This window comes from Danio rerio, chromosome 20 (genome assembly GCF_052040795.2).
Source record: "Danio rerio strain M-AB ecotype USA chromosome 20, GRCz13ab, whole genome shotgun sequence".
Classification (NCBI taxonomy): Eukaryota; Metazoa; Chordata; class Actinopteri; order Cypriniformes; family Danionidae; genus Danio; species Danio rerio.
This window is the reverse complement of record NC_141040.1, coordinates 2,924,720-2,952,451: the sequence shown is the minus strand read 5'-3', so window position 1 is coordinate 2,952,451 and position 27,732 is coordinate 2,924,720. Positions and strand designations below refer to the sequence as shown.

The 27,732-nt window shown below is 40.0% G+C and overlaps 3 protein-coding genes across 15 annotated transcripts in view; 2 read left to right on the top strand and 1 right to left on the bottom strand.

The window, feature by feature from the left end:
* cdk19 (cyclin dependent kinase 19) overlaps positions 1-25,775 on the top strand; it is a 76,060-nt gene extending 50,285 nt beyond the window's left edge. For 2 of the 10 annotated variants that reach the window (XR_015518078.1, XR_015518073.1), the window contains exons 10-14: positions 3,378-3,475; positions 8,407-8,485; positions 16,279-16,488; positions 18,690-22,558; positions 22,608-23,151. Coding sequence is in view for 1 of the 10 variants with exons in the window: in XM_087297995.1 (XP_087154121.1) it covers positions 3,378-3,475; positions 8,407-8,485; positions 16,279-16,488; positions 18,690-18,803 (501 nt within the window). In the remaining 9 variants the exon portion in view is untranslated. Of the gene's footprint in view, positions 1-3,377; positions 3,476-8,406; positions 9,976-14,505; positions 15,101-16,278; positions 16,489-18,689 lie in introns of those variants that run through there. The other 8 variants (XR_015518077.1, XR_015518076.1, XR_015518075.1 and 5 more) reach the window with 8 other exon arrangements.
* The window catches only part of ppil4 (peptidylprolyl isomerase (cyclophilin)-like 4), an 892,903-nt gene that overhangs the window by 103,486 nt on the left and 761,685 nt on the right, over positions 1-27,732 (top strand). The window lies entirely within an intron of this gene.
* akap7 (A-kinase anchoring protein 7) overlaps positions 1-27,732 on the bottom strand; it is a gene marked incomplete at its 3' end in the record, with an annotated part of 498,825 nt that overhangs the window by 45,974 nt on the left and 425,119 nt on the right.

Genomic DNA, 27,732 nt, shown 5'->3' with positions numbered 1-27,732 from the left:
ACAGTAGCCTCACCACCCATGACAAACAGTAGAAAGAGGCGACAGCAGATTAGTCTACATTGAGGAGCTCCGGGTTGATACTGAGGAAGCACATGTTCTCATCTGTCATCTCCCTCTGCTCAGTGTTTTGATTTGATTTAGTTTTTGATGTCCTGCCAAATCTCACCTTCATTCATTCTGGTTTGTGACAGACAAGGTTCGTTTTAAGGAGTGTTCTGTTTTGTTTTGTATCGCTCAATTGAAGTGAGAATTCCTTCATGTCTGAATTGTTCTTCCTGTTTATTTTCCTGTTCATCTGCGGGCTACTATTAACAAGATATCAAGTTTATTCATTCATTCATTTTCTTTTTGGCTTAGTCCCCTCATTAATCCGGGGTCGCCACGGTGGAATGAACCACCAATTTTTCCAGCACGTTTTTACGCAGCAGATACCCTTTCAGGGCGAGGCAGTGGCACAGTAGGTAGTGCTGTCGCCTCACAGCAAGAAGGTTGCTGGTTTGAACCTGGGCTCAGTTGGCGTTTCTGTGTGGAGTTTGCATGTTCTCCCTGCCTTCGTGTGGGTTTCCTCCGGGTGCTCCGGTTTCCCCCACAGTCCAAAGATATGCGGTACAGGTGAATTGGGTAGGCTAAATTGTTCGTAGTGTATGAGTGTGTGTGTGAATATGTGTGTGGATGTTTCCCAGAGATGGGTTGCGGCTGGAAGGGCATTCCGCTGCGTAAAAACTTGCTGGATAAGTTGGTGGTTCATTCCGCTGTGGCGACCCCGGATTAATAAAGGGACTAAGCCGACAAGAAAATGAATGAATGATACCCTTTCAGCCGCAACCCATCTCTGGGAAACATCCACACACACACTCATTCACTATAGACAATTTAGCCTACCCAATTCACCTGTACCGCATGTCTTTGGACTGGGGAAACTGGAGCATCCGGAGGAAACCCACACGAACGCAGGGAGAACATGCAAACTCCACACAGAAACGCCAACTGACCCAGCCGAGGCTCGAACTATAGCGACCTTCTTGCAGTGACGCGACAGCACTACCAGTGCCGATTTCAAGTTTAGTGTTAAGATTTTGATAACTTCACATTAATTTCACGCATATTTCAGGCTACTTTTCCCTTTAACAATTTGAAGGATTCTGATTGGTTATGTCATTCAGTGCAACTACGCATTATCTTATACCAGCGGTTCTGGATTCTGGTCCTCAGATGCTCATCCCTGCACATTCTGCACGTCTCTCTTACTTGACACACAAGAATCAGTTCATGGATCTCTCAGTTCACAAGCTGATGATCTGAATCAAGTGTGTTAAATAAGGAAGACATACAAAATGTGCAGGGCAGGGGTGGCCTGGAATTGAGAACCACCGCCTTATACAGAGCTTACAGCCTGCTTTCAAGCTTATAGAGATTATAGTTCAGCTAAAAATGAAACTTCACTCGCTGTCTACTTACCATTGACTTGCATAGAAGGAGACAAAAACACTATGGAGGTCTATGGTTGCAGGTTTCCAACATTTTTCAAACGGACTTATTTTGCATTCAACAGATAAAATGGCTTGAGTTTTGAATTGAAGGTTGAGTAAATGATGATTTTCGGTGAACTGACCCTTTAAGAACATGTAGTGCAACCGAAGTACAATATTAGTTACAAACCATAGCTATATACAGTAGATGTCGCCTGCTCTGTTGTTGTCTATTGGAAGGAATGTGTCAATAGAGCCGCCATTTTAGTACAGGGTAGCGCTCCTTTGAAATGAATGCGGGACCAAGGTACAGTGAAGGATGGCCATCTAAACCCAGATTATTTATTTTTATATATATATATATATATATATATATATATATATATATATATATATATATATATATATGCATATATCTGTGATTTCCCGGAGGTCAGTATGCAAATTTATTTGCATTAGTAAAATTAGAATTTTACATCACTTTTCTACATTGATGGATCAGTGATTGCACGGTCATTCCTGACAAAAAGCTTGTGTTTGTGTGTATAGAAATGTACTATTCACCCTCCCTGTTGAATTTGATCTAATCCGTGTCTTGAAACACACCTCCTCTCCTGCTTTCACTTCTCATAGTGACGGAGGGAGCGGTTTGTTTGTGAATGAATCCCTGTTATAAACGACTACACTTAGCCGACAATAATACAAGTTTCTGGCAGCGCAGCGTCTCGTTGTCATATTTCTTTTGCATTGTTTGCTGATTTTATTCAACAAAACTAGCATAAGCCGAGTGTTTAGTGTGAGTTGGTGCTCCTTCGCCTTATGGTAAATGCAGTATTATTATCATTACTTCTCTTACTTCTCTCTAATAAACGTTACTAGTTTAGCACAAAAGTTCATAACATACAAAAATGTAAAAAACTAAATCTTCCCTATGAAATGTTCTGCCTTTGTTTTCTTTGTTAGTGCTTAGACAGCACTAAAGTACCGCATCTTCCTGTAGTAATACTGTCTTGACTAGTGCGGTTGAATGACACTTGTCCTGGGAGCACTGTACAAATATGGCGGCGCTATTGACGCATGCTCAGGGTCCCTATGCGATATCTAGTGCATATATCTATGGTTAAAAACTAGCTAGTAGTTACTAAGCCTCTAGTGTGGACTTTATGTTCCCTTTAGGGCGTACTCACAATATGTACAGTTGCCTTGAACCGGGCTGAAGCACGCTTGTCCCCCCTCTCGTCTCCCCCGACGGCCCGCACTCACATTACATTCGGCCCTGGGCATGCTTACGTCATCGATGATGTGCTGTTCAGTAAGCGATCTCGCTCAGCACAGTGGACATTTCTTTATATCATTTAGGTCGTTTGGGATGCAGTGACACGCAGTCAAGATCAGATCGTACAGATCAGCCACTTTTGACGCTCATAAACAATAATAAAGCCCTCGTGCTGCAGGAATTAGGAGGTTTGCTGAAGGTGCAGCTGTGGTGCAGTGAGGGGTTTGCGTCTTTTAATAATCTATGACAGTTTGCTTTCATTAAAAAGAATGATTAATAAATCCATATCAAACAGCCACCTAAAAGTCACATCTCCTCTTGAGTTTCTGGCTCAGGCGTGTTTTGCACTCACACACTGAGCGCCCAAGTGAACCGCGCTCTGACACACCTCTTCCAACAGGGCCAGGGCTGGCCAAGTGAACAGTGCCTGAGCCCGATTCAGAGCACTCACACTTCTCAAACGATCCGGGAAACAGACCTGCGCACGGTTCGGATAGCATAGTGTGAGTACGCCCTTATATTCCAGTTTAAGCAGGATCTTATGAACAGCTGGAACACCCTACTATGGACACCAACAAGTTGACCAATCACCATTCAGAGTAATCAGTGTGATGTGTGTTCATCTCATCCAGCTGCAGAAGTTGCTGACTATGGACCCCACCAAAAGAATCACGTCTGAACAGGCACTGCAGGACCCCTATTTCCTGGAGGACCCCTTACCTACATCTGAGTAAGTCTTGACACACTTGTTTTTATATCCTAATGGGGACTCTCATCGACGTAATGATGTTTCTGCTGTACAAACCGGATATTCTCTTCCCCTGAAATCCACCCTCACAGGAAATAATCTGCATTTGTATACTTAAATACTTCATTCTGTGTGATTTATAAGTATGCTAAGGACCAATCTTAATTTTGATCCCCGCAATGACTTAAGTCTCCATGAGTCTGTGTGCATTCAGGTTTAAGTCCCCTCTTGGATAGAAGTACACACACACACTTATACAGGGTTGCACAATACATAATTTCAGCATCTACATATGTGTATCTGCCATATTTACATTGCAGGATAGTCAATTTTGAGTCAGGATTATAATTGACCAGTAATTATAATCCTTTATATAGACCTTTTTCTTGGAACGCAAAATTACCCATTATGCTTTGCGTGTATGCGCAAGGAGAATGCGAAGAACTTCCGGTCGGCAGCTGATGCGTGTAAACAGTCACATTTGGACAGCTCTGAAATGATAGTTTTAATCTATTTTACCGGCTTTTATCCTCTTTGAACTAATACTGTTGTCCGTCAGCACCATCTCCTGGACTGATCATTTACAGAAATGCGATCTAATAGGATGGAAAACAGCTGCTGTGAGGCGTTTTCCCCTCGGTGTCAGACGGCATCTTCTGCAGTTTAAATGAAGCCTCGTCATCGCTAAAGTCAACATTTTCTCTTTATTTCAAATACATAACCAGCCCAAACAAATGTAATTCACCAAAATGTTTGACACACACACGTACCCTGTACTGTGCCACTGACACACTGATTTAATAACTGTGACAAAGTGAAAATATAGGCTAGTGTCATTTCCAAATGACAGAAAAACACAGAGTCAGTGCAGAGATGTATGGATGCAGTCCTCCAAGCTCATGATGGAGTCAGACACAATATTCATTCTGTCTCCACTGCAGCAGGACTTTATATTCTATACTGGACATTATTTCTGTTCAGTGATGAGACTTTTGTCAAAGCAGAGTTAGACTTTACTGTACTAATGAAATCATTAATAATCAGGGCATGATCAGATTTTATTTTGGTCAAATAAGTGTAATCCAAAGGCCTTTGCGTTTCATATAAGCCACTTCTGATACCAAATGACCAACTAGAAGTCAAGTTATTATTTGGTGTTCCTAAAACTTGGATAGGCAACAAAACTTTTGTCAGGTAGTTTAGATTATTTAGCTTGGTTTAAGGAAAAACTCACTTAATTTTGACTTATTATTTCTGAAAACAAGACAATGGTTTTTGCTTGTCTAGAAATTATCTCTTGGTTTAAGAATTTGTAGATATTTGGACAAAAAACAAGGCAAAAATTAAAGTAATGCCTAGTTCAGACTGTGTGATTTTAGCCCCGGTTTTGGCTCGCCGACAGGTTTTGAGAAATCGCTGACAAATGCCTGAAATCACAGGCAAATCGCTGCTCGTTCACGTGAGTGACAATCACACAGTATGAACTTTCAAAGACACCATCTTATGCCGAGTTCAGACTGCATGATTTTCAAAGTCGTCGTGTCACAGATGTTTTCACACTGCATGACTATCTGGGCTTGCGTTTCGTCGCTGCTTTGTTTACACTGCAAGATGGATCGGCGGCAGGGACATTCACATTGCATGACTTTACTATAGGAAGAATCGCCGACAACTTCGTCCAAACTACGTCTCACAGCCAAAAACACGTCGGTTATCTTTTATTTACTACATAATGAGAAAGAAGCCTTTAATGGGGTAGAACATGTACATGTTTGCTCACCTGGGTTTAAAGGGAATTAGCCATTTCTCCTCAACTTAAGTTGATAATAAACTAATTTCTTTCTGTATGAAACGTCAAACAGACACGGTTGCTCCTGAGTCCTGTCAAACCTCCACTAGTTTTTCCTCCATTTCGTGGGTCCAAATAAACCGAAAAAGAGCGCTGTTAACTTCTCCCCCAGCCTCCTGCTGGCCTGCAGCAGGTATACACACACACACACACACACACACACAAGTGAATGCCGCTCTCTCATTGGCTGTAGGCGATCGCTGATGTTATTTTCAGTCAAAACTCAATTCACACGGCATGATTTGAATCGTCGACAGCTCCAGATATTTAGCATGCCAGATATCACAGGCATCGGCGACTCATTGGCGATTCTCTAATGCCTAGTTCAGACTGCGTGATTTTAGCCCCGGTTTTGGCTCGCCGACAGGTTTTGAGAAATCGCCGACAAATGCCTGAAATCACAGGCAAATCGCTGCTCGTGCACGTGAGTGACGATCACACAGTATGAACGATCAAAGACGCCATCTGAGAGAATCGCAGATGAGTCGCCGATGCCTGTGATATCTGGCATGCTGAATATCTGGAGCTGTCGGCGATTCAAATCATGCCGTGTGAATTGAGTTTTGACTGAAAATAACATCAGCGATCGCCTACAGCCAATGAGAGAGCGGCATTCACTTGTGTGTGTGTGTGTGTATACCTGCTGCAGGCCAGCGGGAGGCTGGGGGAGAAGTTAACAGCGCTCTTTTTCGGTTTATTTGGACCCACGAAATGGAGGAAAAACTAGTGGAGGTTTGACAGGACTCAGGAGCAACCGTGTCTGTTTGACGTTTCATACAGAAAGAAATTAGTTTATTATCAACGTTGAGGAGAAATGGCTAATTCCCTTTAAACCCAGGTGAGCAAACATGTACATGTTCTACCCCATTAAAGGCTTCTTTCTCATTATGTAGTTAATAACAAAAGATATACTGCGTGTTTTTGGCTGTGAGACGTAGTTTGGACGAAGTTGTCGGCGATTCTTCCTATAGTAAAGTCATGCAATGTGAAAGCCCCTGTCGCCGATCCATCTTGCAGTGTAAACAAAGCAGCGACGAAACGCTAGCCCAGATAGTCATGCAGTGTGAAAACATCTGTGACACGACGGCTTTGAAAATCATGCAGTCTGAACTCGGCATTAGAGGCATTTTTGCAGTGTTTTCATAATAGAGCGCAGTGGCGGCTGGGTCTGACCTGCAATCACAGTAATCATCCTTAAGATCTAGCCTTTGTACAGATTCTCTGAGTTTTTTGTGATGTTGCAATACATTGACTGGCCTTCACTGAAATGACAGCTTTCAGGCAAACCCTTTAATTATAAGGGGGTGTTTGTTTGCTCTTGGCCATGTAGTCTTGCGTACAACAGATATTTTCATGTTCAAAACAGCTTTTATTGCAGCATGAACACCAGTTGCTAGGGGCGGGTGATAGCACAAAAATCTCTTATCATGATATACGTCTTTTCATATACTGATAACGATAAACAGTTGAAGTCAGAGTTATTATCCCCCTGAATTATTCACCCCCCTGTTATTTTCTCTCTCCAATTTCTTCATCTTTGCCATGATGACAGTATATAATATTTGACTAGATATTTTTCAGAACACTTCTACAGCTTAAAGTGACATTTAAAGGCTTAACTAGGTTAATTAGGTTAACTAGGCAGGGTAGTGTAATTAGGCAAGTCATTGTATAACGATGGTTTGTTCTGTAGACTATTGAAAAATGTATATAGCTTAAAGGGGCTTATTAATTACCTTAAAATGGTGTTTAAAATTAAAAGCTGCTTTTATTCTTGCCGAAATAAAACAAATAAGACTTTCTCCAAACGAAAAAATATTATCAAACATACTGTGAAAATTTCCTTACTCTGTTAAACATCATTTGGGAAATATTTTTAAAAAAATTCAAAGGGGGGCAAATAATTCTGATTTCAACTATAAATCACAATATCGTATAATTTCTAGACAGTCAAAAGTTTACACACATTTCCTTGGTATTTTTTAGCTTTGCTTTTAAACTGTATAACTTTGGTCAAATGTTTTGGGTCTCCTTCCACAAGCTTCTCACAGTAGTTTGAATGAATTCTGGCCCATTCCTCCTGACAGAATTGCTGTAACTGAGTCAGATTAGTCTCGCTCGATCAATCTTTTTCAACTCTGCCTACAAATGTTCTATAGGATTGAGTTCAGGGCTTTGTGATGGCCACTCCAAAACATTCACTCTGTTGCCCTAAAAGCACATTTGAACTAATTTGGCAGGATGCTGAGGGTCATGGTCTGTTTGGAAGAGCCATTAATGGTCAAGTTTTAATTTCCTAGCTGATGTCCTGAGATGTTGCTTCAGTATTTCTCCATAATGTTGTTTCCTCATGATGCCATCTATGCTGTGAAGTGGACCAGTCCATCCAGCAGCAAAACAGCCCCACAACATGATGCTGCCGCCCCCATACTTCACAGTTGGGATGGTGATCCTAGGCTTGTTGATTTCCCTTTTATCCTCCAAATGTAACACTGGTCATTATGGCCAAACAGTTCAATCTTAGCTCCATCAGAGCACAGGACATGTCTCCAAACATGAGTCTTTTTCCAGTGTAATTGAGCAAATTGTAATCTGGCTTTTGTGTTGATTCTGGCTTGTTGATTTTCCCATGTTGTCACACAAGGAAGCAGTGTGTTTGAGCTTTTCCTTCAATACTATTCTACAGTTTTGCCTCACATTAACTCAAATGTTGTCAATTAGCCAATCAGAAACTTCCAAAACCTTGACATCATCTGAGCTTTTTCAGAGGCAGAATAATCCTATTGTATGTAAACTTGACTGTCAAGAAGAGTTAGAACAATTTCTCAACAAATACCTCTCTCATTATTCTGCTATTAAGCAGAACAGAAACACATCTGATAATCCTCAAACTCACCTAAAAGAGAACAGGTTCAGTCACATTAACATCTGACTTTTTAAAATGGTTATGTGCCTTTTTATACAATGTATGTTCTGGTTTCAACTGTATCATCATATCACACACACCTACCAAACAGGAATCAGTGGCTGCCCCTGTAAAAAAAACGTTGTCTCTGTGTTTCAGTGTGTTTGCCGGCTGTCAGATCCCCTACCCCAAACGCGAGTTCCTGAGTGAGGATGAACCAGAGGAGAAAGCAGAGAAGGTATTGATGCCTGATTTTATTGATTTACTTCTTTAAATACAGCATACACTTCTGCATAGAGTGCACTTGGCAGGTCTGACATGGGGTGCGTCCCATCAGAAGCCTTGTTCAGTAGTCAGTGCACTGATTAGGGCATCAGCCTTTTTAATGCTGTCTCAATCACTGAATTATTGCAGTGCACTGAAATGTTTGCAGCCTGAAAAGTATTAAAATCGAATCCTTTTGTTTTTTCAGTCTAAATCAGGGGTCTCAAACTTAAATTGGTGGGGGGCATATCAGTGACTGACAGTTCATGGGTGGGAATGGAAACCTAATGTAATTGACGCACTCTGTCATTCTTCCTCAGAGGATGTGCAGTCAAAGCTCCTTCATTTTGTTTCTTGTACATATTAAAGGGGTAGTTGATATTGCTATGAAAATACTACAATTTAATAATAGGGATAATAATAATAATTACAGTTGAAGTCAGAATTATTCGCCCCCTTTTGGAATTTTTGTTTAATTTTTAAATGTTTTCCAAATTACGTTTAACAGAGCAAGGAAATTTTCACACTATGTCTGATAATATTTTTTCTTCTGAAGAAAGTCTTATTTGTTCTATTTCGGCTAGAATAAAAGCAGTTAAAAACCATTTTAAGGACAATATTATTAGCCCCTTTAAGCTATATTTTTTGATAGTCTACAAAACCATCGTTATACAATAACTTGCCTAATTACCCTAACCTGCCTAGTTACCCTAATTACCCTAGTTAAGCCTTTAAATGTCCCTTTAAGCCGTATAGAAGTGTCTTGAAAAATATCTAGTCAAATATTATTTTCTGTCATCATGACAAAGATAAAATAAATCAGTTATTAGAGATGAGTTATTAAAACTATTGTGTTTAGAAATGTGTTGACAAAATCTGCTCTCCGTTAAACAGAAATTGAGGAAAAAAAATAAACAGCGGGGCTAATGGTTCAGGGGGTTTAATAAATCTGACTTCAACTGTATATCCCAATCAATTATTGATTAACCTGTTTAACAGAAAGCGTAAGACAGCAGAATGCAGTTTGGTTAACTTTAGTGACTTTACTGGCCAGTTTTCTTCTCAATATCCCTTTTTTTGTAAAAATACAACAAAGGGAAACTATATATACAGTTGAAGTCAGAATTAATAGCCCTTTGATTTTTTTTATAATGTTTTTGTTTTTTAAATACTTCCCAAATGATGTTTAACAGAGCAAGAACATTTTCACAGCATGTCTGATAATATTTTTTCTTTTGGTGAAAGTCTTATTTGTTTTATTTTGGCTAGAATAAAGGCAGTTTTATATTTTTTTATGAACCATTTTAAGGACAAAATTATCAGCCCCTTTAAGCTATATTACTATTCTATAATCTAAAGAACAAACCCTTGTTATACAATAACCTGCCTAATTACCCTAACCTGCCTAGTAACCCTAATTAACCTAGTTAAGCCTTTAAATGGTACTCTAAGCTGTATAGAAGTGTCTTGAAAATATCTGTTAAAATATTATTTACTGTCATCATGGCAAAGATAAAATGGATCAGTTATTAGAAATGAGTTATTAAAACTATTGTGTTTAGAAATGTGTTGACAAAATATTTGCTCCATTAAACAGAAAATGAGGAAAAATAAACTGGTGGATGAAGAATTCAGGGGGGCTAATAATTCTGACTTTAACTGTATACAGTTGTAGATATGAAAAGGGATGTTTTAATGATCCTGTGGAACCTATTACGCAGAAACATTTAAATCAGTTTAATGTGTTAAAAGATTATGTTTTTACAAAAATAAACAGATTTTGGGCCAAATTCAACCCCTCCCCCACAACTAGTTTGGCTTGGGCTTGGTTTGTCTTTAAGGGCCTACTCTCACTATGCTATCAGAACCGTGCCCAGGCCTGTTCCCCGTATCGTTTGAGAAGTGTGAGTGCTCTGAATCGGGCTGCGGTTCTCTTGGGCTTTGGCGGGGTACGAGTGTGTGAGTGCAAAGCGCGCCTGAGCCCGAAACTGAAAGTAAGACGTGACTTTTAAGTGACTGTTTGATATAGATTTATTAATCATTCTTACAGTTCAATGAACGCAAACTGTCGTAGATTATTAAAGACGCAAACCCCTCACTGCACCACAGCTGCACCTTCAGCAAACCTCCTAATTCCTGCAGCACGAGGACTTTATTATTCTTTATGAGCGTCAAAAGTGGCTGATCTGTTCTGCGAAATGTTTGACTGCGTGTCACCGCATATCAAACGACTAAAGCGATATGACTGAAGAAATCTCCACTGTGCTGAGCGACAGCGCAGCATCAATGCCTTAAGTGTGCCCAGGCCCGAATGTAATGTGAGTGCGGGCCGTCGGGGGAGACGGGAGAGGGGACAAGCGTGCTTTCCCTGCTGAAAAATCCACCTTAAACCTGCCTAGGCTGGTTGGCTGGTTTTAGCTGGTCGACCAGGCTGGTTTTAGAGGGGTTTTGGCCATTTCCAGTCTGGTTTCCAGCCATTGCCAGCCTGGTCTTAGCTGGTCAGGCTGGAAGATGACCAGCTAAAACCAGCTTGATCAGCCTAGCCAAGCTGGGAGTCCAGCCATAACCAGCTAAATCCAGCTTAAACCAAGCTGGATTTAACCCCTCTAAAACCAGACTGGTCGACCAGCTAAAACCAGCCTAAGCTGGTTTAAGATGGATTTTTCAGCAGGGTTGGCCCAGTTCAAGGCAACTGTACATAGTGTGAGTACGCCCTAAGAGAAAGGCAGTGGTGGAGCAGCTCAGATAGCAGTGTTGTCAAGCTCTGCACTCGGACGCTGACGCATGAAATGTGTCCAGGCAAAATGCAAATACACAAACACACATGGACGCAGCATAAAACTTCCAACTCACTGCTGGACTAATATTTACTTTTGTGTTTAGTGTCTTTATCCACATCATATAATGCTCATGTGACGGCTGCTGTCCTGAGTAGCAGATTATGAGGAGGGCTGCGGGTGTGTTTGAGCAAACACACCCAAAACACACATCTATTATTACACAACAAAAAACCTGCAGACCTGGACTGGATTCCGAACGCACACAGGTCCTGATCTACCAATGCTCATTTTTATTTAACAAAATACATTTCATCATGTTTACCTTCTTTTCTGGTTTAATTGTACACTGTACTAATGCATGGCTGCACACGATCGATTTGTGTCAGGACAACATGAATGAATTAAGTTAACTTAATTGTAGTGGCTTGAACGTAAAACAGTTAAGTTTCCCCCAAAGTACTCAAGAATTGTGTCGTTTCGGCTGATTTTAGATGACTAGTTTGAGCAAGCTGCAGACGCCAGTGTTTGAGTGGTATTTAAGTCCACATCTGAGGGTGTACTCCATTACAGAAATGTTTTTTTTAATCTTCAGGATCTTAAGATATGATCATAAATTCTATTACAGCAGCAAATCTTTATTTGATTTGGGATTTGGGTAACACTTAATAATAACTACACACTATAAATCATTTATTAAGCATTAGCAAATAGTGAATTCATTATCAGTTAAGCATTAACTCTACATTAATAAGCGTTAGTAAGCAGTTTATAACTGCAGCTACAAATGCTCTATTCTTGACTTATAAGCGCCTGTATAATGTGTTCAATCATTGTATTTTCATACTTAGTTAATGATTTATTTTTCATTACTAAATTAAGTATCGCATTATTTACAAACCATTTGTAGTTGAGGGTTTTAGGATGATTCAGAATGAGTTAGTAAATGATTAATAAACTATTGAAATCAACATGTATATGTCTTATTAATCAGGTATATACTAATAGTTAACTAATAAGTTAGTAAATGCTTTATTAACTCAACTTCATGCAGTTTTGTGACCTAATCTAAAGTGAGGACTATTTATGCTTTATAAATCCTTTATAAATGACAATTAAAGACTCAGAATCAAAGATACAAAACATGTTTGCAATCTTTTCTAAATTTTGATAAAGTTTAAACATTGCTGAATAACAGGAGAGTCAAAATACAACATCCAACTGGATAAAACAACAAAAACAATATAGTAATTTAACAATATAATAAGATGCAGTGTTTAAACTCTACAGTGATTTTATTTTAGATTAGGTTGCACATATTTATTTTTTATTTGAAATGAATGAATAGGACATTATGAAGGACGAATAAATGAATAGGAATGAATAATGTCATTCTTTTTGTTTAGAATTTGACTGAGCCTTTATTTGTCATTTATAAGGGACTTATAAAGCATAAATAGTGCTCACTTTAGATTAGGTCACAAAACTAGATGAAGTTGAGTTAATAAAGCATTTATTAACATACTTAGTAACCATTAATATATGCCTGAATAATAAGAAATGCATGTTGATTTCAATAGTTTATTAATCGTTTACTAACTCATTCTGAATGATCCTGAAAACCTCAACTACTCTTAAATACAGCTGGTTTGTAAATAATGCAATACTTTATTTAGTAATGAAAAATAAATCATTAACAAAGTATGAAAATACGATTATTAAACACATTTTAAATATGTTTGTAAGTCAAGAATACAGCATTTGTAGCTGCAGTTATAAACTGCTTACTAACGGTTATTAATGTAGAGTTAATGCTTAACAGATAATGAATTCACTAGATGCTAATGCTTAATAGATGATTTATAGTGTATAGTTATTATAAAGTGTTACCGGGATTTGTTTTATGCTATCTTCGACAGATCGTATCTGATCTCTAGTTAGAGGAGTTTTCAATAGTGTCATCAAGTTCCACAGTCCACTCTCGGGTCAGTTACCACGCAACCAACACTGCTCCGGCTGCTAATGACCTAGCCTAAACAAAATGGACAAACAAAGCCGCTAATGCATTGTAGATCTCTGCTGGTTGCATTTCCTGTGCTGCTGACTGCAATATCATGTTGCGCAGCAGCCTGTAATTACTTAGAAATGTTTCATCATGGAAACCCAACACATCTTCAGGATCCTCCATAAGCTTTTCTACTAATAAACATCTTCGCTGTTCGTATTCACTCAGGAATTGTTCTGCCACTGTTGTTGGATTGAGCAGTTTTAAAGGTTTTATTAAGCTTTTGAATCATTTTGAAGTTAGGAAAGCTGTAGGACAGTACAATGCATGGTTTGGGAAAATAATGTAGTGACGAGTGTTTCCCAAAACCTGTAGTTTCTCAGTTGCAGATCCGTCGTTTGAACCACGTCAGTTAAAATGTAAAACTACAGCTCCAGAGGTGAGGTTGCAAGCGTACAAGTTTGCGACGCAGTTTGCGATGTTGGTGGGAACAACGGATTTGGGAAACGCCAAATCAATGTTTGTAACGACGGAACTTGCAACCTTTGTTGGCTAACGATGGTTTTCGGAAATGCGCTCCTGTACAGTTGACATAAGATAAAACACTTAGCTTTTGACCTAAATGTGGTTCTAACTAAAATGACTGAAGTGACCAAACAGATTTTAAAGCTCCCTGATGTACAGTTGAAGTCTGAATTATAAGCCCCTCTGTATATACCCCCCCCCCCCCCCCAATTTCTGTTTCAAGAGTTCACACTTAGATACTGTTTGACAACTTGTTAGCAAGTTAGCAGGTTTGGCATGCTGTCCCGGGAGAGAACCCTGAGCTCGGAGATAGTTGAGCCCAGGGCTCCCGCCAGGTCCATAAAGCATGTGAGGGGAGTACGAGGTCAGGTGTTCTCGAGAGCTCCCCTCGGCAAAAGAGGAAAGGAGGAGAAGGGGTGGATGGGGGGGTTTCTTCGGGAAACGAAGATAAGGGAGTAGTTCTTAGCTAGGTTACTTATAGTGAGTTTGGATGAATCCGATTGGCTGGCTAATGAGTGTAGATGAGTGGCCAGCTGCAGTCAATCATATCACGTGCTCCTCTCGAAATTAGTTTGTGAAACTTCATTTAACAGAGCAGATTAGATTTTTTCAACACAATTCTGCACATAGTAAGTTTAATAACTCATCTCTAATAACTGATTTATTTTATCTTTGCCATGATGACAGTAAATAATATTTAATATTCTTCAAGACACTAGTATTCAGCTTAAAGTGACTTTTAAAGGCTTAACTAGGTTAATTAGGGTAAAGTTAGAGTAATTAGGCAAGTTATTGTATAACAGTGGTTTGTTCTAGAGACGATCAAACACAAATATTGCATATAGGGGCTGATAATTTTGACCTTAAAATGGCTTTAAAAATTTTGAAACTGCTTTTTTCTAGCCGACATAAAACAAATAACACTTTCTCCAGAAAGAAAAAACATTATCAGACATACTGTGAACATTTCCTTGCTCTGTTAAACATCATTTGGAAAATATATAAAAAAAAAAAAAGAAATCAAATGGGGTGTATAATTTTCATTTCAGCTGTATATTTCATTGCATTGTTTTTTTTTAATCTTAAATCATTTCAGAATGAATCAGTTTAAAAAAAAGGCTTCATAAGAATTATAAACATTTTTTCTGATGGGGAATTTTTTATTTTTATTCTGCATTCATAGTAAAGTCTATATTTCTGGAATAGATTCATTGGTAAAAACCTTTCTTCACATGAACAGATGGTCACAAGCTCCTGCTTTTTATGAAGACTACACTGAACTAAAAAAAAAAACATCCGCAGGTTAAGTTTAGATTAAGACTTTCTTCAGCAAGTTTCCTCTTTGCTTCTGCAGTGGAGTAATTTGTACATGTAAGCCACACGCCCTCTGCTGGCCAACATGTAAAATATAAAACCAGCAGGAAATACACTACAAAAAAAAGCTTTTTCTTAGAGTCTTGTCTTGTTTCTAGTGCAAATGTCTGAAAGTTATTAAATCAAGAAGCATTTTTAGAAAAGTAAAAACATTGACCTTTTCCTTAAAACAAGCAAAATAGGATTATTAATTTAGCCGGCAGCTATCTCTCTGCAACTCTCACATGGACGCCCACTGAAGCTAAGCAGGGACACCACATGGGAAAGTGGCGTTAGTGAGGCCAGCAGCGGGTTAGTGATGCGCTGATGGCGTTTGCCCTGCTGAAAAATCCAGCTTAAACCAGCCTAGGCTGGTTGGCTGGTTTTAGCTGGTCAACCAGGCTGGTTTTAGAGGGGTTTTGGCCACTTCCAGGCTGGTTTCCAGCCATTTCCAGCCTGGTCTTAGCTGGTCAGGCTGGAAAATTGACCAGCCTAGCTGGCTGGGGGCCCAGCCAAAACCAGCTATGTCCAGCTTAAACCAGGCTGGTCAAGCTGGTTTTAGCTGGATTTAGCTGGTCATTTTCCAGCCTGACCAGCTAAGACCAGGCTGGAAATGACTGGAAACCAGCCTGGAAGTGGCCAAAACCCCTCTAAAACCAGCCTGGTTGACCAGCTAAAACCAGCCAACCAGCCTAGGCTGGTTTAAGCTGGATTTTTTTAGCAGGGGAGCGCTGCGGAGAATCGGATAATAAAAATAATGCATTATGATTAATTATGGGTGGATGTAGCGGGACATGGCAGTAGACCAGTGAAAAAAGCAGAATGGGAAGATAACGGATCCAGAATTATCTAATAATTCAGGGGGCTAATAATTCTGACTTCAACTGTACAGTATATGAGGAGAAGGAAACAATGGTGTTTGGGGCTTAAGGTATGTAATTTCAGTGTATTAAACGCTTTTCAACTTTGCCTATACGTATATATACGTATAGTTTTACATTATTTGGCACCTTAAAAGTCTTGTTGAAGACATTCCAGACTTGAAGTGCCCAGTAATTGCGTGATTTATTGAGTAGTGAAGTAGTAATGCTGTGTGCTTGTCCTCAGAATCAGACGCAGCAGCACCAGCAGACGGCTGCGCAGACGCAGACACAGACGCAGCAGGCTCCGACACAGCAGAGCTCAGCGCAGACCAACGGCACATCAGGCACCGCAGGGGCAAACACAGGGCCCTCCATGCAGCACGGCCAGGACCAGGGGCCACCAAACAAAAAAACTCGCACCTCAGGAACCGGTGTTCATCAAACAGACTACCAGGTAAGCAGTGGGCTAAAGAAATGAACTACAAATACTTAAATTACTGCAATTGACCCTTAGCAAAGCCTTGCGCCACTTCCCTTTGCCTGACAGACAGTTCAGAGTGACGCTCCCCTATCAATTTGTGCACACCCCCGTTAGTGCACCTCACTACTATTCAAACAGCAATACTAGGCATGAATATATAAAGCGTAGTGCAAATATAAACAGCCCTTAATTGACCTATAGGCTGTTAAACACAGAAATAGTTGGATGTGATGACGTCAGTAATATGCAAATTGACGTAAGACTTAATCTAGTGGCATTTAGCGACTTTTTGGGCAGAACTTTGCACCTTTTCATTGTTGGCAACATTGAGTGTAATGATGGGAAGCTTGCATCATTATTTGAATATAATTAAAATATTACATTATTGTAGGGATGGTACACAAATTAACCCAAAGAATGAGCAGTCTGGTAGATGAAGAAGAGCCGGAGTCAGAGATTTAAATAAATAAATCAAGTTGACTGAAGAAAGTTTGCAGATTCATCAGCAGAAGCCAGCTTCAACACTCGCAATGAGCTCCTAGGCCGCTCTGCTTACAATCACCAATCAATAACAATTACTGTGTCACACATATAGGTGTTCTAACCTGATTGGTTAAAACAAATAGACAAGGAAGATTTCCACGTGGGGTTCATGCGTATATTCTGAACAATATCTTAAGCATAAACGTCAGACATGCCAGACTGATTAGAGCTGACTCCAGACCTGTGAAACGGATCAACAATCAAATGGAACACACACTTAGGGCTCTATTTTGACGGTCCATGCGCAGAGCGCAAAACGCAGGGCGCAAACGCTTTCAGGGCGTGTCAGGACGTGTTTTTGCTAATTTAAGGATGGGCAATCTGCCTTGCGCCGTGCCGCATGGTCTAAAAGGGTTGAGTTTATTTTCTTAATGAGTTATAGGTGTGTTTTGAGAATAAGCCAATTAGAGTCTCATCTCCCATTCCCTTTAAGAGTCAGCTGCGTCGCGCCAAGAGCGCATTCACTATTTACAGGACGCAAAGTCAGTCTAAGTGGAAAAAATTAGCATTTCACAAGCAAACAGTTAACAGTTTATTAACAGAAAACAGTTAAACAGAGCATCTACTGCATGAGAATGAGAGATAATGGATCTACTTTCACATTCGCTCTTGGATAGGGAAACCTTTACGCACAGACATCCATTAGTCTATAAATAAATAATTTAATTTGTTAAGCGCAAATATTTGTTTCAAAACTATTTATAAATTCAGTTCTAATTTCCAGCAAATGAATAAATTAACAATAATAACAAAATGTGCTCAAAAACCTGAGTTATATCCTAAAACACATGCTGTGCCCCATATGGTCTAAAACCTGCAGGTGGACAAATCTAAGCTTGTTTTTAATAAAACAAATATAAATATGGATATAATAAATAATACTGCTAATATTAATAACATTATACAAAAGCAGATTGTTATGAATGAACTGAAAAAGCCTCCCGAGATGAAGAAGACATAAAAGCAGTGGTTTTTCATATTTATGTAGGCTAGAAAATAATATGTTTTGTGATATTTTAATCCTTTATATTTATATTTAATATATATGAGCGCTAATGCATTTGCTATTTAAACAGCATAGCGCAACGCCTCAAAACAACTCTTGCGCCAAGCTGAAACTACCAAAAGACTATTGAGCCGCGCCTTAAGCCACACTGCGCCGGTTGTATGATAGGGCCCTTAAAGTTTAATCTGTTTCTTACCCAAGGCTGAGTGTACTCTCAGCCGTCTTTATCAAAACTGGTTAAAAAACGGTATAATCTACATTCAGGCCGTTGTAATCCTTACTACACAAAGTCTATTTTAAATAAAAAAATAGAATCACTTTAAAATAATTAACCGTAAGAACATCAAAATCACTTTAGACATTTTAGATAGTGTTAACTACTAGAAATAACAATAGAAACAGTTGATTCCAGTCCTCAGCCCTAGTTTAGGCCCTTAAACACAAATTCAGCGTCATAATGAACATATCACAAAAAGGAAACTAGCCAATCCTGTAGATCGTTCATCATCAGGATATCCACTCCTTTACCATCTACAACAGACAAGCAAGTTTCAGTTCAATGCTGCGAACATCATCGTGTGAAATCCTAACACAACCTCTTTTCTCTCGTTCTCTTTCTTTACAGCACTCCAGCTCCCGACTTGGCTACCAGAGCAACATCCAAGGCTCCACCCAGTCGCAAAGCACTATGGGATATTCATCCTCATCTCAGCACTCTCATCAGTCTCACCGATACTGAGACTCAAGAACATGCACTCAAATACTTAACATATTTACCACAAGCAGAAGACCAGGCAAATCAGCATTGTCATTCAGTCGGAGTGTCGGGTCAGCCCCGCATTCGAGCCAGCATATCCAAAACAACACAGTTACACAACGCCACTCCAACCAAAGCACAACTCTGCAACCCTTTCCATTGAGCAGAACTTCTCTGAAGGACCAGAGCCATAATCATCCATCAGAACTGGACATCTCAGCAGATTTAATCATCCTCCAACGCCAACCATGCCTAAAGATCTGTAATACTCACACGGTCTTATTTAATGACCATTAGACCAAACCAGTCTCAAGACATAAGTCGAATGCTGCGCAGGTCATGGTTACAGAAGGAAGTGACTTTTTAAACTGTAGTTTCTTAAAGGGGCAGTACACACAATAATGAATTTTCCTCAGCGTTTACTCACACTCGTCCTACACAGAGTTTCTCTCTTCTGTTGAAGACAAAGGAAGATATACTGAAGACTGTTAAAAAAAAAAAGCAGCCAATAGCCGTGTTTCCATACAAATATGCAAATTAGGTTCATGCGCAAAACTGCAACATTGCATAAAACATTAGCAAATAAGGGTGCTTTCACACCTGCCTTATTTAGTTGGGTTGAATCGCACTAGAGTTCGTTTCCCCTTTTGGTGCGGTTCGTTTGGGCAGGTGAGAATGCAGCAATCGTATTCGAGTTCGCACCAAAAGCGCACCAAATAAGCGTGCCGAGACCTGCTTGAAGAGGTGGTCTCGGTACACTTTCAAACGAACCCTGGAGCGGTTCGTTTGTGGTGAGAATATGATCCGAACTAAAACAGGTCCAACCGCAAAAAGTACTGCGCCTTTTGGACTAATCCAGCTGCCGTAGGCTGATGCGCTGTGCATTATGGGATATGGAGGAAAAATATTTATTGACAGCGCTTTACCAACAGAGAGAGAGAGAGAGAGGGGAAAACGTTACCTGATGGATCGTTGGTAATATTTCCGCAAGATGTCGCAGTTTAGCTAAATTATTCACGCCTCCTCCTGAAGTGACGAGTGATGCATTAAAACATTGTTTTCCAGCCGCGGCCGCACTTCATTGTCGAAATGTATAGTTTGTCTAAAGCGCAGTCGTCCCTCCAGAGTAAAACGACATTTTGTGTCTGCCGGTTTGTTTACTTGCGGGAGTTCATTGGCATTTTCCCGCACGTGAATTCTAACCAATCAATTGGATTCATACATCTGAATTTTTTACTGCGCACGCACATTTACAGCTTTGTCCGTTTTAGTATTAATTTAACTCTAGTCTTCGTACATGAGGCGCCTGGACACTTTTTGCTTGCACATTTTGCTGACGTGTGCCATCTAAACTGCAAAAAATGCTTTTCTTACTTAGATTTTTTGTCTTGTTTCTAGTCCAAATATCTGAAAATTCTTAACTCAAGAAGAATTTTCTAGACAAGCAAAACATATTGTCTCGTTTTGAGAAATAATATGCCAATAATAAGTGAGTTTTTCCTTAAAACAAGCAAAATAATCTGCCAATGGGGTAAGCAAAATAATCTTACGTCAAAAGAAAAAACAAGTTTATTTTGCTTACCCCATTGGCAGATTATTTTGCTTGTTTTAAGGAAAAACTCACTAAATATTGGCATATTATTTCTCAAAACGAGACAATATGTTTTGCTTGTCTAGAAAATGCCTCTTGATATTAGAAATTTTAGATATTTAGACTAGAAACAAGACAAAAAATCTAAGCAAGAAAAGCATTTTTTGCAGTGTATAGCACTTTTACAATGTAGATTGTGTCAAAGGAGCTTAACATCGAAGTTCACGTTAGATCGTCATTTAAAACATAATTGATGCTTATTCTTCTACAATTGTTTTTGTTTGTTTTGATGAGACTGGCACTTTTTGTGCCTTTTCAGCAGAGATGTATAAAGTACTAGAGACCCAGACTTAAGTAAAAGTACGAGTGCTCTATCAAAAAAGTGACTTGAGTAGAAGTTAATTCAGTTCAATTCAGCTTTATTTGTATAGCGCTTTTACGATGTAGATTGTGTCAAAGCAGCTGAACATAAATGGTCGTAGTAACTGGATCAGGGTAGTTGAGTTTTTAGTGTTTAAGTTCAGTTCAGTTTAGCTCAGTTCAGTGTGGTTTAAAGGACCATGACACCCCCCACTTTCGGTTAAAGTCTACTTCAGAATTTTTTCAAAAGATGCATGATTAATAGGCGTGGAGCTCCGCGAGCATCGGGCAGGAGTGGGCGTGGCCAGCAGGGGAGAACTCGAGCGAACAACTGTTGTTGACAGTTAGCTCACAAAATGAGACAAACCGTGAGGAGACCATAGACTGTAAAATATAGGAGACGCATGAGTTTATAGTTTACAAAGTTAAAATGCAAAGAAATGAACAGTGATTTAATGCCCTGCTACATTTGTTATTCGTAATTTCATATACACATAACCACATCATTATAAAGATAAATGTGTTCATGTAAACCCTATAAATGAGGACTTCTCCCTCAATCCCCGTATCCAGCAGACTCAGTGCAGCAGGTCTCCTGACCTGTCTATTTTAACCATTAGTCCTGCTGGTAATCTGGAGGATTTAGGCGAACACAGCAGCACAGTGATGTGTCTGAATGTGAATGAACTCCTGATAAAAGACAGCGTCCACCATTCTCTAATTCTCGTGCTGCTCTCCCAACAAAAATGCTAGCAGCACACACAGCTTTGCTGTATGATCGGCCCTGACAAGATCGCGGGGGAAAACATGCAACAAACCCCGTGGATCATGGAAAAAAGGCATATGAGCCTTCATGAACGGCTAAATACTGTCGGTCTGTGTCTCACAGCTCGGGCTTGACTCTGGCAGGTCTTTTGAATAATTAAGCAGCCGGCTCTTCTCATAGGATAAGAAAACGCCGCTATGAATAATAATGAGAAACCGACGCGTCATCATTGCACTTGCAGTTCTGCGCTGCGTCGCCGATTTTGATCCGCCCCAAAAATCAGTTTAAACCCGGAAGCTGAAATGAGCTGACAAAAGCTCAAAATTATCCAGTTTTCCCCACAATTAAAGCTGACAGGTGCTAACATTGTCTTAACTGATGCTCAACACACACACATCTGTTAATATACAAAAAAAAAGTTCTCCAGGGTGTCCTGAACCTTTAAAGTCATTACTGAGAGATCAAACACTGAAGAGCAAATTCATCGATGCGTAGCTCTACCGATCCTGACCCATGCAAGCCAGTGGGAACAGCGGAGAGGGAAAAAAAACTTCATCGATAGGAGAGTGAAAAGGAAAAAACAATACTCCAGTAGATCACAGATACAGCCTTTTACTGCTTAAGTACGTTAGTGAAGTAGTTCTACTTCGTAACTATACATCTCTGCTCTCAGCACACTTCAGTTTAGCTTCCTTGGTGTTCAAATAAGGACAAAAGCTGAAACCGGTTTGGACCAGCTGGGTAAATGATGACAGATAGTCATGATGGCGGAAGTGTCCCTTTGAAGGCGGTGTCCCGCTGGGCCTATTTCAAAATAAAAGTGTTTCTTCAGGGGTGTCACAGCTAGCGAACCTCCCTTCTTTCATTCATCGAGCGGCCATTTGCCCATCCTCGCTGTACAGTAATGAGGAGTGTGGCCCAGCGAGCGCAGTGTTTTGTTACGGTTGTGACTGGATCTCAGATTAACTCGAGGTCTGAGGTGGCAGTGTTATTTAAGGAATCAGTCTGCTCAGTAGATGTGTGCGATGCAGATCCTGTGTCTCTTTCTTCGGGACTGAAATGGGACTAGCGGTCCCTTACGCACGGTCAGTAGCACGATCCAAACTTCCACATTGCCGGCGGCATCTCTGTTTGTATTTATTTATTTCTTTTTGTATTCTATTTCCTATGAGTGTGGGTTTATCAGCCGAGACGGCGCCCCTGAAGCTAAGCAGAGACTTTTATGGTATACAAAGCAATTGTACATAGGAAGTTCCCTCTTATCTTTCTTCTCCTCAGCCTGCATGTGCGGACAGTCGAGCAGAGACTGGATTTCTGTATGATAACCTGTGCATATTATAAAGACTGAAGAACAAAGAGCACTTACTGAGAGAACGGAAGCCCCAGCATGACTCTGTGTGTCGTCTCTCGTAGCTATCACTGCGTTACTACACACATCTCCTTTGGTTATGGAAGAGAGTTTTTATTTAATTTTATTTTTGTAAAATATAGACGTACAGAATCGAGTATATGAGAGGAAACCCTGGGACATTCGTCTTCATCAAAGTTTTTTTGTTTCGCGTTCGTTATAATAACAACAACAACAACCAATAAAAGTAATAACAGCTATCAAAGAGCAAGGACATGGTTTACTCTGTCCCATACCTGTTAGCCCTGCTGAAAAATCCAGCTTAAACCAGCCTAGGCTGGTTTTAGCTGGTCGACCAGGCTGGTTTTAGAGGGGTTTTGGCCATTTCCAGGCTGGTTTCCAGCCATTTCCAGCCTGGTCTTAGCTGGTCAGGCTGGGAGATGACCAGCTAAAACCAGCTTGACCAGCCTAGCCAGGCTGGGAGCCCATCCAAAACCAGCTATGTCCAGCTTAAACCAGGCTGGTCAAGCTGGTTTTAGCTGGATTTAGCTGGTCATTTTCCAGCCTGACCAGCTAAGACCAGGCTGGAAATGGCTGGAAACCAGCCTGGAAATGGCCAAAACCCCTCTAAAACCAGCCTGGTTGACCAGCTAAAACCAGCCAACCAGCCTAGGCTGGTTTAAGCTGGATTTTTCAGCAGGGAGGATTTTGTGCAGGACTCAAATCTCTAAATGTGAAAAGGTTTGGACACCCTACTGAATGTCATGCTGTATCAGGACATCACAATACAACTCTACATGGTTCTTGGCAGGTCTCAACATTTCTAAGACATCGCATGACGCATCTCATTATTTCAATCATTCATTTTACTTCAGCTTAGTCCAGGGGTGCCCAATCCTGCTCCTGGAGATCTACCTTCCTACAGGGGTCCGTTCTTCGTACCTCGCTTAAATGATCTAAGATGATTTGGCAGATCCTGGATCTTTTAATCTTGATAACTGATCTCTGGCTAATTTGGTTCTTTAAACAAGTTCGCGAATCAGATTAGAATGTCTGGATAAACTGATCTGAGATCGCTGCATGTTTTGTGAAGGACAGATCTATCGATCCTCGAAATCATGATCAGCAATGCAACGATTGGCTGACAGCACAGCAGCGTAATGACATCATCTGATTAATATTCAATTATCCATGTGAGCAAAATTACATCAAATTAGCAGTAAACGGCTTGTTAAATATGACACGCTCGAAAATGACAAGCTAATTCCAGCTAAAACCAGCTTGACCTGAAGCTGGACATAGCTGGTTTTGGCTGGGCCCCCAGCCAGCTAGGCTGGTCAAGCTGGTTTTAGCTGGTCATCTCCCAGCCTAAACAGCTAAGACCAGGCTGGAAATGGCTGGAAACCAGCCTGGAAGTGGCCAAAACCCCTCTAAAATCAGCCTGGTTGACCAGCTAAAACCAGCCAACCAGCCTAGGCTGGTTTAAGCTGGATTTTTCAGCAAGGATAGCATAGCACAAGGTGGCAGTTCATGGAAATGTGGCGGTTTGCTGCCGAGTGTGATGTGGCTGGAATGAGAATCCGCACCTTCAAATCCGAGGCCATGGTGCTTCACCGGAAAAAGGGGGTTTGCCATCTCCAGGTTGGAGGAAAGTCCTTACCCCAGGTGGAGGAGTTCAAATATCCAGTTTTTTTTTATTGAGTCTTGGGGTCTGAGGTGGCAGTGTTATTTATGGAATCAGTCTGCTCAGTAGATGTGTGCGATGCAGATGCTGTTTCCGTTTCTTCGGGACTGAAATGGGACCTTACGCACGGTCAGTAGCACGGTCCAACCTTCCACATTGCCGGCGGCATCTCTGTATTTAACAGATGTAAGCATTAGCTGTGCAGCTAACAGCGTAAGACTCGATTGTCAGGCACATTACTCTTGTTTGTGTCCTCAATCTGGCAACCTGTGTTAGTGTGAAGTCGTTGTCGGAGGGGTCAGGTGGAAAAAAAAAACCTTTTAAGTATTTTGAATTTGCACTGCAATACCTAGTTCAGCCACTAGGTCAAAGATTTTACATCTGATATGGAACATTTCTAACTTCATAGGGTGTCCTAGCTTTTTCACATGAATGTATGTGTGTGTGTGCGTGTGCGCATGCGTGTGTGTGTCATCATATGGGCAGCTAGCAGTTGAACTGCTCTGTGACTGTTATTTCATGCCTCCTGTCCGTTTTGTATGCTTTTATATTATGTTTATTGTCGGTTATTGTTTTGAAGTGAACTTAATCCCTTTTTGTTATTTGAGCTCAGTATGAGGACTGTGAGTGTTGATTCTGACAAGGACAACCCTATTTACACGTGGTGTCAGCATCAACGCTTCCCATTCACTTTGAATGGGTGATGTCAAGCGTTGCCGAACTGCATTGTGGATCCATCGGCGCTGCTTCAGAGGCGTTGCTCGCTGCAGAAGTTGGGACTAGCTGAACTTTTCAAACGCCAACGGAAGCGTCAGCCAATCAGTTCGCTGTATGTAAATACACCAGCTAGACAGTGGCCTATTGCTGGCTAAATTTCATTGGCTGACGCTTCTATGACGTTCGCTTCAGCCCCAACTTCAGACCCGCCTTCAGTCAAGCGTTGACGCTGAAGCCACGTGTTAATGGGGCGTAAAAAGATCCCCCAAAGCCTGGTCTGAAACACTGAAACTGTGGGCTGTTAGTCAGAAAGCTGCAGGTCATTTCTGTTGCACGGTTACAGATGCAACCCGGAGGAATGTACAAGCTGGAACTGGATTCTGAGGACATTTGACAGCAGAGTTTATTTTGAATGTCACTTGTTTTAATCTGTATTAAAGTGAGTCGGTTTGAAGGACTCTGGCTAGCATAAAACTGTATCACAGTCACCCAGCGTGAAGTGTTGATTTCACCTGCTGCCGCTGTCCCATCCTAATGTTTCTGCATTGCTTGTTTTCCTGTGATACACTCTGTATTTCTATGAAACCAATCAAAGTTTTTTCAACCCTATTTTGAGGTGCTTCAAACATGACAGCCAGCTACACAACTGTGTTTAAAAAGGAAAAACCAGAGACCAAACCCTGAATTGAACATGATATCCGCTTGTTAAGTGGTGACGTGTTTGTGATGTATGTATACTGTTTCCGGGTCCAAGCCGCCATTCATTTGAGTGGAGAAATCATTCGTTTATGATCGCGTTTTATTCCTATCATGCATTAAAGTTAATTTGACATAAAATCATAGTGTACACAACAATCTCTGGGCTTGCTGCATATCAAATACCAAAAATGAAACCATTTATAAAAAAAATAATCACTTTCTGGCCATGGGATATTAGGCATGGACATATATACTGCGATCGTGATTTTCGAAAGCCTTAAATCGCTTTGTAAACGTTTATTATCACCATTTCATGAGTCTCCCCATTCAGTTGAATAGAGCGCTTGGACCCGGAAGCCGCTACGCGTGACGTCACACTTAACAAGCGGATTATGGACTTGTATTTTGACAAGACGGTGAAAATCAGCATCTTAAATCCTTGAAAGTTTTTCCAATCTTGACTGGTTTTAAAAAAGTATGTACATTTATAAAGCTTTACTTTGTATTATATCATACCTGCATCAAATTAAATATAATAATCACTGCTAATGGTGTTACTAATGGAGGCTCTATGGGTGGGACAGTAAGTTAGACAGTGTTCTCTCTTCTCTCACACCCCTGCTAAAAAATCCAGCTTAAACCAGCCTAGGCTGGTTTGCTGGTTTTAGCTGGTCAACCAGCCTGGTTTTAGAGGGGTTTTGGCCACTTCCAGGCTGGTTTCCAGCCATTTCCAGCCTGGTCTTAGCTGGTCAGGCTGGAAAATGACCAGCTAAATCCAGCTAAAACCAGCTTGACCAGCCTGGTTTAAGCTGGACATAGCTGGTTTTAGCTGGTCATCTCCCAGCCTAACCAGCTAAGACCAGGCTGGAAATGGCTGGAAACCAGCCTGGAAATGGCCAAAACTCCTCTAAAACCAGCCTGGTTGACTAGCTAAAACCAGCCAACCAGCCTAGGCTGGTTTAAGCTGGATGTTTCAGCAGGGACAGTTTATTTCCTTGTATATATATATATATATATATATATATATATATATATGTATGTATGTATGTATGTATGTATGTATGTATGTATATATGTATGTATGTATGTATGTATGTATGTATGTATATATGTATGTATGTATGTATGTATGTATGTATGTATGTATATATGTATGTATGTATGTATGTATGTATGTATGTATGTATGTATATATGTATGTATGTATGTATGTATGTATGTATGTATGTATATATGTATGTATGTATGTATGTATGTATGTATGTATATATGTATGTATGTATGTATGTATGTATGTATGTATGTATATATGTATGTATGTATGTATGTATATATATATATATATATATATATATATATATATATATATATATATATATGTATGTATGTATGTATATATATATATATATATATATATATATATATATATATATATATATATATATATATGTATGTATGTATATATATATATATATATATATATATATATATATATATATATATATATATATATATATATATTAGTGATAGTTGTGTGTGTACTTGTATTAACCAGGTTGCTGGCATAAAAATATCCCAAAATTATAGTAGTGGGAGTAATTTTGGACCTTAAGGCTCATAAATCACACAGAATTTTTAATAAATTACAGCAGATTTTAAAATCCAGATTGTGGTAAAATGCAGCAGAAACATCATTTCAGTTATGGGAATTCTAAATTAAAACTAAACACATAGACTCCTCCTATT